The 10,536-nt window shown below is 49.6% G+C and overlaps 1 protein-coding gene across 1 annotated transcript; it reads right to left on the reverse strand.

Annotated features, from left to right (window-relative positions):
* Window positions 1–890: 890 nt before the first annotated feature.
* Window positions 891–8,779, reverse strand: RIIAD1 (regulatory subunit of type II PKA R-subunit domain containing 1). The gene is made up of 4 exons (XM_080986126.1): window positions 8,623–8,779; window positions 4,588–4,664; window positions 3,949–3,995; window positions 891–1,243 (listed from the first exon to the last, which is right to left on the reverse strand). The coding sequence occupies exons 1-4, from the start codon at window positions 8,758–8,760 to the stop codon at window positions 1,170–1,172; spliced, it is 336 nt and encodes a 111-aa protein (XP_080842252.1). The 5' UTR covers window positions 8,761–8,779; the 3' UTR covers window positions 891–1,169.
* Between the last annotated feature and the right edge of the window lie 1,757 nt (window positions 8,780–10,536).

Genomic DNA, 10,536 nt, shown 5'->3' on the forward strand with positions numbered 1-10,536 from the left:
CCCCTGTCTTGTCCGCGCTCATCCTGCCCTCGACTCCTCGAACCGCTAAGCGAATTCTGTCTCTCGCCACCCATTTCCCCAAACTACCTTGTTTTCATAACTAACGTCCTTGTGGAGCAGGTATCCTGCAGGTATCCTAAAGGCCCTGCCCTCCCTGCCCATCTCTGGGCTGTCCCTTGAGTCTGCTATCAAAGCACATCCCTCAAAGAACATGCGTCACAAATAGCAGAGGGTTCATGGGGTATCCAGGCACCAGCTAGATGAACCAAAGAGGAAACAAGAGGGGTTTTTTTTTTAACTCCGGATCCACGCTGGGCGAGAGTGAACTGAGCAGGGAACCAGCATGTAGCTTCGTTCTACAATTCCCAGAGTAGTTCTGGGAGTTGTAGCTCCGTGAGGTGAACTGGGGTCTCTGACTAGGGTGCAAAAGCAGCTCCTGGAATTTTTTGGGGGGTAGCCATGGCAGTGGTATTGCTGTTTAAAGTGAATGTGGCCTTACTCCTGAGGAAGGCTACTTAGGATGGCATACTTCCTTTTACAAAGGTATACCTTCTAACCCATGGGTAGGCAAACTAAGGCCCGGGGGCTGGATCCGGCCCAATCACCTTCTAAATCCGGCCTGTGGACGGTCCGGGAATCAGCGTGTTTTTACATGAGTAGAATGTGTGCTTTTATTTAAAATGCATCTCTGGGTTATTTGTGGGGCATAGGAATTCGTTTATTTTTTCCCCTTCAAAATATAGTCTGGCCCCCCACAAGGTCTGAGGGACAGTGAACTGGCCCCCTGCTGAAAAAGTTTGCTGACTCCTGTTCTAACCGTTCTACTCTCTGCCTTACACCTTTAATCCCCAAGCAAATAATTGTCGTGGCAAATGAAGTCAACATCACCCTTGTTTTGGAAGTCCAGTTTTATTCTCTCCCCTCCGGACCCGGAGGAGAAGAGGTTAAATTAAAACACCAAAGAGTAAGAGAGTTGGGTTGTCCGCTCCACACTCCTGCTCTGAGGAGACCCACTGAAGTTGGTGGACGTTGGTTTCAGAGGTTCTCTTGAGCAGAAGCGAGTCGCAAACAACCCATTTCCAGGGGAAGGTCTGTTCATTTGTGATGGGAAGTCCAAAGGCAAAGAGTTTGCGTTCTCCTCCGAGAGGGGCCCGAGTGCGAGGCGTCGCTTAGACAGCCTCGTTGAGTTTCTCCATCATCTGCTGCTTGATCTTCTTGGGGAGTTCCGGGTTGGTGAAGTAGTCTGGGAGGAGAGAGCGAAGGAAGACGAGAGGGTTAGCCAAAGGGAGAGGGAAGCTAGGGCCGCTAATAGATTTATTGCATCTCCGAGGTGCACCGAGGACCTTCAAGGCGTCCTCAAGAATTCAAGGGCATATCCCAGCCAAGCAAAAGCACACCGGTCTCGTGTGGCTGTGGAAGGGAAGCGTTGCCTGGGGAGACTCTTGGAGGCCAGACGGAGAGGTCTGGAGGGCCGCATCTGGCTCCTGACGTTCCCCACCCTTGGCCCTAGAGGGCACATCCCAGCCAGAGAAAAACACGCAAGGAATCTGTGGGGCAGGGCTGGTGGGGGACGTGGCCTGGCAAGAGCTCCCCGAGGGCCAGGGAGAGTGGTTTGGGGGCCGCATGGAGCCCCTAGGCACACCTGGTGCTGATCTGCCTGCCTCATCCATTCATGCTCCTCCATAAAAGCTCCAGGGCGCAGAGTAGAAATGGACAGAAAGGCCTCGGCTTCCTGTTCTCTTCCCACCCACCCCGGCCATGATTGAATGACCCCATCTGTACGGGGTGTTCTCTTTGTCACAGACCCAACAGCAAAGACTATTACATGCACTGGCCATTCCTGAGCTCCACTCCCAGTGCCAGAGCATCAGCTGTGGTGGCCTGGGATTCGGACTCGGATGCTGGACCTGAGGGATCCCAGCCTGCACAGGATTCCCCGCCTCCAGAACCAGCTGAGCCGGGGCTGGGGCATGAGCCTGAAGGGTCCTCACCTGTGCTGGGTCCTCAGGTGCAGGCATCAGCTGAGTCTGCTCTGGCCCCTGAGGTGATGGAGGACCCATTGCCTGCAGGTGCTCCACTCTCAGCCCCGTCAGGGGAAAAGGAGGTTGCCTCTGGGTCCGGTACCCCTCCAGCCTCTCCTGAGCTGCAGAGGCTCAGGGCAGAGAGGCGGAGGGAACTAAGTTCCCGCAGGAGGAGTGCTCGCCTCCAGGCCAGGAGAGGCGAGTCACCTGTGGACCAGGGCTGCCCTGTGCCTCGGGGCAGATAAAAGTCAGCCAGCTCCAGTCCCAAGTTGTGGGAGCAATGTTGTTGGTAGCCAGTTCCTGCCTGCACCCTGTCCTGCCGGATCTCCTGACCTCACCCGACTCCCTGCCTTGGACCCAGCTTCAGCTTTGACGGACGGCCTCAATACTGCAGCCTCGACCGTGGACTGGACTCGGACCACGCCTCACGGAAACCCAGGGGACCAGCCCATCAGTCCTTGTTGGAATGACTTCGGTTTATATTCCTTCTGCAAGCTGTGTCTCTCTCCTGATCTCTGTTTTCTGACAAAGCTGGAGTTGGGCACACTTTATGCTTTGAGAGCCCCCTTCCTCTTTTAAAAAACTTAATTTTTCAGGTGGGTCCTGCATCGTCGTGAGGGAAAGGCACTCCAGGGGAAGCCGTGGCCCTTGACCTGTTCTTGGGACTACAGTTCCCATCATTCCTGTGGTTGGGGCTGGTGGGAACTGGGAATCCAGCAGCCTTCAGAAGGCCACAGGTCGGGTTCCCTGAAGGAGAACAGTGCTGGTCACTCTTGGCTAAATTTGGACCGGACGTTCTCGAAAGGGAAAAACGGGGACGCTGATTTACAAGGGACGGGAATCAGGAAGGTGGGACCCTTCTTGGTACACGGCAGTAGCTCAAGTGCACATCGTCTCTGCGCAGAAACTGGTGCGCTGTTCATTCAGGTGCGCTTGGTTCTTGTCAGGTGTGTGTGCAGGAGCCAGGTCCTGTGACCAGGACTGGGGCCTTCCTAAGTTTGTTCTGGAGAGGCAAGGTGCAGCCTCACAGGTGAGGCTGCTTGGTAACTCACAGCACCTGGTGGCAAGAGCCGGGAAAGGATATAAGGTCAGCATTTCCCTTTGGCTCTTTGCCACAGCAACACATTCCCTGCCTTGTTGTGTTTGGTTCCTTGACTCCTTGCTCCTCGGACCCTTGACTTGTCACTCCTTGCTTCTCAATCCTCGGACCCCTGACTTCGTGACTCCTTGCTTCTCGACCCTCGGACCCCTGACTTCGTGACCCCTTGCTTCCTGACCCTCGGACCCTTGACTTCGTGACTCCTTGCTTCCTGACCCTTGGACCCCTGACTTCGTGACTCCCGGCTCTCTGACCCTCGGACTCTTGGCTTCTGGACTCCCGTTCCTGCTCCCACCCCGCCATCTTGCCCCCGGTCCCGATGTCCCCAGCTGGGACTTCGATCGCCCGTGAACTGGACCGTGACAGTTCTCTCCCCTGCACAGTTGAAATGTCTGTGGGCGTTCCGTGACGCCCAGTGCCATCTCGCAGAAGCTGGTCATGCCAGCTGTGGAGGTAATGGCCAGGGACGGACTCCACAATCTTTTGCACGGGTGTTGCACGCATGAGGCCAGGGATGGGCAGAGGACACCTATGGGTGCCCAAGGATGAGGGGATGCTGGGAGTCCCAACAGCCTCCAGAGGGCTGCAGGTACCCCATCGCCAGACGCTGCTGTGCTACCTGCTCTTAATAGCATAGGAAGCATTCGCTGGATCAGGCCATCGGCCCTTCCAGTCGAACATCCTGTTCTCACAGAGTGCAACCAGATGCCTGCGGAAAACCTATGTGATTCGAGCACAAGAACATACTCCCCTCCAGTTCCTTCCAACAACTGGTATGTGAAAAAGTAAAATATTTCAATATGTAAGGCTAGTAAAGGAAACTCTTACCAGCAGCAAACTCTCGTATATTATTTGGTCTTTGCAGCAGAACTTCCCTGGAAACATGGAGGAGGGGGAGAGAGGTGGACAGGAAAAAAAGACTTTTAAAAGGGAGTTTTTTAAGCAGTTGATTGTGTCCCCCCCCCCCTTTCTCCTCACTGTTGATTTTGTAAGTCCTTGTCAAAGGTACGCAAGACAAATTGGTAAATCACTCTTTCCTTATTGGGAATCGATAAGCCAATTAGCAACCGGGGAGAAACGTTTAATTTACATCTGCATTCACCTTTGGGGAGGTGCGTGTGTGATGGAGTTTTATATTAAAAACAAGGAACAAGAACGTACAACTGTCACAGGGCCGAGGAAATATTTATAACAATTAAGAAGACCTCTTCGTAATTACAACGGTTCCTTCATTGGGAATCGATAAAGCAATTAGCAAGGCAGCTAGGAAAGCGAGGTGGGTGGGGGGAAATTGCCAAACTTTTTTTTCCGTGAGGGTGAACTGCAGCCTCGCAAGAAATACCCTGGGCACCTTGTAAATTAAAATAACTTTTTCAGTGAAATGGTGGGTCACCAGCTGATTCTTCCAAGGCTGATTCTCCGCCCCCCCCCCCCGTGGCCGCCAATCATAGAAGTCGAAAAACTTACCTGAGAAATCCTGACAGCAGCATTTCCACTTCCTTGTGTGCACGAAGGTATTTCTCATTAGCGATCCTGGTGTTTATCTGGGGGAAGGAAAGGGTCGTGAAGAAGCTAAGATCTGAGCATCTAAGCACATTTGTCCTGACTTGGAGGCGAGGTTTTTCCCCAGTTCCAAATCTTATTGCAGGCTATGGCGAAAAACCTGGTAGCTGTGGGAGGAGAATGTTCACACCCATTTCTTAACAGCTTGGTGGCAGGGACTGCCAGCAATCGAATGTGAACAAGCAGCGCTCGGTCTTTGAGGGAAGTGGAAGGTCATTTTGGCTGGGGAGGAAAAATGCTAAACAAGGTCTAGCGATGGGGAAAATAATAATAATAATAATTTATTATTTGTACCCCGCCCATCTGGCTGGGTTTCTCCAGTCACTCTGGGCGGCTTCCAACAAAGATTAAAAATACATTAAGATGTCTTCTGAATGTCAGGTAGTTGTTTCTCTCTTTGACATCTGCTGGGAGGGCGTTCCACAGGGCGGGTGCCACCACCGAGAAAGCCCTCTGCCTGGTTCCCTGTAACTTCACTTCTCGCAGTGAGGGAACCACCAGAAGGCCCTCGGCGCTGGACCTCAGTGTCCAGGCAGAATGATGGGGGTGGAGACGCTCCTTCAGGTCTATTGGGCCGAGGCCATTTAGGGCTTTCAAGGTCAGCACCAACACTTCAAATTGTGCTCGGAAATGTACCAGGAGCCAATGTAGGTCTTTCAAGACCGGTGTTATGTGGTCTCAGTGGCCGCTCCCAGTCACCAGTCTGGCTGCCGCATTCTGGATTAGTTGTAGTTTCCAGGTCACCTTAAAAGGTAGCCCCACATAGAGCGCATTGCAGTAGTCCAAGTGGGAGATAACCAGAGTATGCACCACTCTGGCGAGACAGTCCAGGGGCAGGTAGGGTCTCACCCTGCATACCAGATGGAGCTGGTAGTCAGCTGCCCTGGACACAGAATTGACCTGCACCTCCATGGACAGCTGTGAGTCCAAAATGACTCCCAGGCTGCGCACCTGGTCCTTCAGGGGCACAGGTACCCCATTCAGGGCCAGGGAGTCCTCCACACCTGCCCACCTCCTGTCCCCAGTACTTCTGTCTTGTCAGGATTCAGCCTCAAAAGCACATTGTGGGGAAAGTGAGATGAGCGCCGCAACCCCAGAGTCGGCCAAGACTGGACCTAATGGTCAGGGGTCCCTTTACCTTTACCTTCTGAGTAGGGTATGTAGCAGCCCGGTCAGCCCCAAGCATGGCTAGCAGCCAAGCAGGGGTGGGAATTACAGTTCAGCAATGTTCTCTGACTCCGATGCCTATCAGCCCTAGCCAGCACAGCCAATGGTCAGGGATGATGGTGCTTGTAGTCCACACGAGCCATTTTAGTAAGACATTCCTCAAAGGGGAAAATATGTTGTCTTCTTTGGCGGTCACTCATAGCCGAGTCTTCCATAAACACGGTTTTAACAGTGAGTCCGTAATTGACTGTGGAGGCCAATTCTGGATCCCCACTTCCTTCCACAGTGGGGACATTGGTTTCCGGGCAGGAGTTGATCATGGTGAGGGTTTGCCAAGCGTGCCTTCCTCTTAGCACCTTTCTCCCTTGCGTCCTGAGTTCGAGTGTCTTCAAAGCCCATGACACCTTTGGTCAAGGCTGTTCTCCAATTGGAGCGCTCGCAGGCCAGTGTTTCCCAGTTGTCAGTGTTTATACTACATTTTTTAAGATTTGCCTTGGGAGAGTCTTTGAACCTCTTTTGTTGACCACCAGCATTACGCTTTCCATTTTTAAATTGGGAATAGAGTAGTTGCTTTGGAAGACGATCATCAGGCCTACGCATAACATGACCAGTCCAACAAAGTTGGTCTTGAAGAATCAGTGGGAGGTAACTTATTACAGCCCCACCAGCCCCAAGCACGGCTAGCGGCCAATGGGGTGTGAATTATAGTTCAGCAATCTTCTCTGACTCTGATGCCCATCAGCCCCAGCCAGCACAGCCAATGGTCAGGGATGATGGTGTTTGTAGTCTGCATGAGCCATTTTAGTAAGACATTCCTTAAAGGGGAAAATAAGGGCAGGGGATAGACTACCCAGAAAATCAGGACCACAGGGCTCCTTCCAACCCACTCCGATAATAATATAGACACCTTTAGCTTGCAGAGAGGCCCATTAAAATGTACAACAAAGATCCATGTGGCACCTTTAAAGACTAGCAGATTTATTGTGGCATAAACGTTCGCGGACTGGATGCGCCTGATGTGCTGGGCTCCAGTCCATGAAACCGTCTGCCACAATAAATCTGTTTTGTCTTGATGGTGCCATGGCGCTCCTCTTTTCCCCTGCGTTGGCTGTATTGAGACGCAACTCCAGGCTACCCTCTCCGGAACGTGTCACAGTTAAAATACGGCCTCGGTTAGCTTTTATGGTGGTTGTGGTTGTTTTGTTTTATTTTATTAAATTTATATCCCACCCTTCCTCCCAGAGGAGCCCAGGGCAGCAACTGCACAAACGAGAAAGCAATTAAAATATCTCAAAACAATCCCGATGCAGATGCAAACCGGGGAGGGCGTCTACTTAAAAGGATGGCGATGATTTATTAATTTACGAATCTGCTTTTACATTTATGTCTCAAGGCGATTTGCCTTCGTATCGTTAAAAAAGAGAGAGAGAGAGAGAGAGAGAGAGAGAGAGAGAGAGAGAGTTTTGAAGATGGTAAGCAAAGAAAAGCCAAAGCTGAGATCTTTTTATTCAGTTTGGAAATAAAATAAAAATGTATTCAATTGTTTCCGGAAAGTACAGGTAACAGCTGCCTGTCATATCTCAGCAGTAGCCATGTAGCAGCACAGCCCAACCGGTAAAGATCACCACTAATTGCAGGAAAGTGTTTTGAGTGCAAAATAAGCATCCTGGAGCATGTGTAGAGTGCTGATGAGCACTTGCAGCCCCCCCCCCCCGAGAGCTGTGTCCTCTGTGAGCAGGCCTAGTCTTCTTTAAAAGCCATCCAAGTTTGCAGCCATCGCTAACGCCAGCCCCAGAGGCTTGCCCAAAATGGACAAATACCTGAAGCTTTTGCGCTGGAAAAATAAAGTCAATCCCGCTCCAAATTGCGCCATCACATAAAAAAAGACAAAAGATGATAGATGATAGATAGATAGATAGATAGATAGATAGATAGATAGATAGATGAGAGAGAGAGAGATACAGTGGTACCTCAGGTCACATACGCTTCAGGTTACAGACTCTGCTATAACCCAGTAATAGTGCTTCAGGTGAAGAACTTTGCTTCAGGATAAGAACAGAAATCGGGCTCCAGCAGTGCAGCAGCAGCAGCAGCAGGAGGAGGAGGCCCCATTAGCTAAAGTGGTGCTTCAGGTTAAGAACAGTTTCAGGTTAAGAACGGACCTCCGGAACGAATTAAGTACTTAACCCGAGGTACCACTGTATTAGACATTAGACAGACAGACAGATAGATAAGATAGATAAGGCAGAGAGATGATAGATTAGATGAGAGATGATAGATAGATAGATAGATAGATAGATAGATAGATAGATGATAGATAGATAGATAGATAGATAGATAGATAGATAGATAGATAGATAGATATTAGACAGAGAGAGAGAGAGAACAACAAAAAGAAGCCAACGCGAAGCAGGCAGTTATTTAAAACTTTGTTCTGAAAGAAACAGGTTTAATCATAGTAATCATAATCATAATCACAATGTGATTATGCTAAGCGACTTCTCCAGGGGCTGTGACTTCTGCACACCCCAAAACTCAACCACCCATTTCCCCGTGCTCCCCATCTTCGCGCCTTTCATCCGCTTTATCGCCATTTCTTGCCCATCCTCTCCAAACCTGCTTTGCCCCTCCCGAACCACGAGAGAAGCCCCTTTGCGGGGAGCGTGAACCAGACTCCCAGCATGCCTTGGGAAAGCGGAGCCACAGCTTTGTGGGTCTTTTCTAAGGGACCCCCCCGGACCCCCCCTTCCTCCTCGCCTCCCCTTGACCCACCTTGAAGTGGGAGAGCTTGATCTGCTGCTCTGGGTTGAGGGCCCCCCAGTCCTGGCCTTGCAGGCCGGAGTCCAAGTCCACCATGTCACGGAGCGCCATGCTCAGGCAGGCAGGCAGGCAGGCGGCTGGCGTTGCCATGGGGACAGAGACACACAGAGACGCATGCCAGGATCCCCGCCAGATTCCTCGGGAAGCAGGCACTCTCTCTCTCTCTCTCTCTCTCTCTCTCTCTCTCTCTCTCTCTCTCCTTCTCCTCCTTCTCCTTCCTTTCTTCCTTCCATCTCTCTCTCTCTCCCCTTCTCCTTTCTTTCTTCCTTCCATCTCTCTCTCTCTCTCCCCTTCTCCTTCTCCTTTCTTTCTTCCTTCCATCTCTCTCTCTCTCTCCCCTTCTCCTTCTCCTTTCTTTCTTCCTTCCATCTCTCTCTCTCTCTCCCCTTCTCCTTCTCCTTTCTTCCATCTCTCTCTCTCTCTCCCCCCTTCTCCTTCTCCTTTCTTCCTTCCTTCAGGGTATGCGCTGTTTATACCTCAGGCAGTAAATGCAGTTTCTTTTCTTTTCTTTTTTTTAAATGATATTTATTAAAGTTTCAGAAAAAAGAATTACATAAAAACAAGAAAAACAAAAATAAAAGACATAAGTAAAAATACAAGAAAAATACAAAATACAAAATACAGAATAGAAGAATAAAAACACTTAAAAAGGAAAAAAAAAGATCAATCTTTCCATGCCTTACATTCATATCCTTGTTTCCCTGACCTCCTCATACCTCCCTTTTTTGTATTCCAATTCAATTAGTTAATTCAGCAATTTCTTTCCCTTTTTATTTCTCTTATCCTTTAACTTAATATAGTATAACTTTAAATTTTCACCTGTTATCAATCCATTTTTACATACACCTTTATAGCATTACTGCTTAAACCACTTAACTTCATTCTAACATTCTAACATTCATTAATTTTACAATATTTCTGTAGATAGTCTTTAAATTTCTTCCAATCTTCTTTCACCAACTCTTCTCCCTGGTCTCGGATTTCTGCCAGTCATTTCCGCCAATTCCATGTAGTCCATCACCTTCATCTGCCATTCTTCCAGAATGGGTAGGTCCTTGTGTCTTCCAATACTTTGCAATAAGTATTCTTGCGGCTGTTGTAGCATACATAAAGAAAGTTCTACAGTAAATGCAGTTTCAATAATATACCCTCTCTATATGGGAGAATTCACAAAAGAAAACCTAGAGAGAGAAAAATCCTAGACCCCAGATTTCCTGGGCTTCTTAACCACCAATTGATTGCAGACCGGGGAAATTATTCTTTATTTAGTAATATTTACCGTATTTTCGCTCCATAAGACACACTTTTTTCTTCCTAAAAGTAAGGGGAAGTGTCTGTGCGTCTTATGGAGCGAATGCGTGGTCCCTGGAGCCGAATTGCCCAGGGCAAAAAGGAGATCATGCTCTCTTTTTTGAAAGAGGGAAGTGGGTGTTGAAACAAAGCCGCTGATTGGCAAGCGATTGGGAGCGAGATAAGGGACGCTAGGAATAAAGGAGGCTGCCTGGGAGGGGGGAGGTAAAGACAGCAAACTTGCAAAGGGGAAAACAGGAAGACTAAAGCAATGAGGAGAGAAATTAGAAGAAAAGGAGGAGCAAAAAACTGCTCCAGCTAAGGAAAAGACACTAAGGCAAACAAGGAGGGAAGGGAGTGTTGAAAGGAAGTAGCTGATCGGTAAGTGATCGGGGGGGGAGAGAGAGAGATAAGGGATGCTAGCGATAAAGGAGGCTGCCTGGGAGGGGGAGGTAAAAGCCCATGGATCCTCAGGATTTTTGCATTGGGTCACCCCAAATTCACCATCAGATCACATAGCATGGTCCATGGTTACAGCCTGCACCAAAAAAATCACTAATCCGCTGTTGCGTGGGG

This window comes from Podarcis pityusensis (assembly GCF_964106645.2).
Source record: "Podarcis pityusensis genome assembly, chromosome: 16".
NCBI classification, from domain to species: Eukaryota; Metazoa; Chordata; class Lepidosauria; order Squamata; family Lacertidae; genus Podarcis; species Podarcis pityusensis.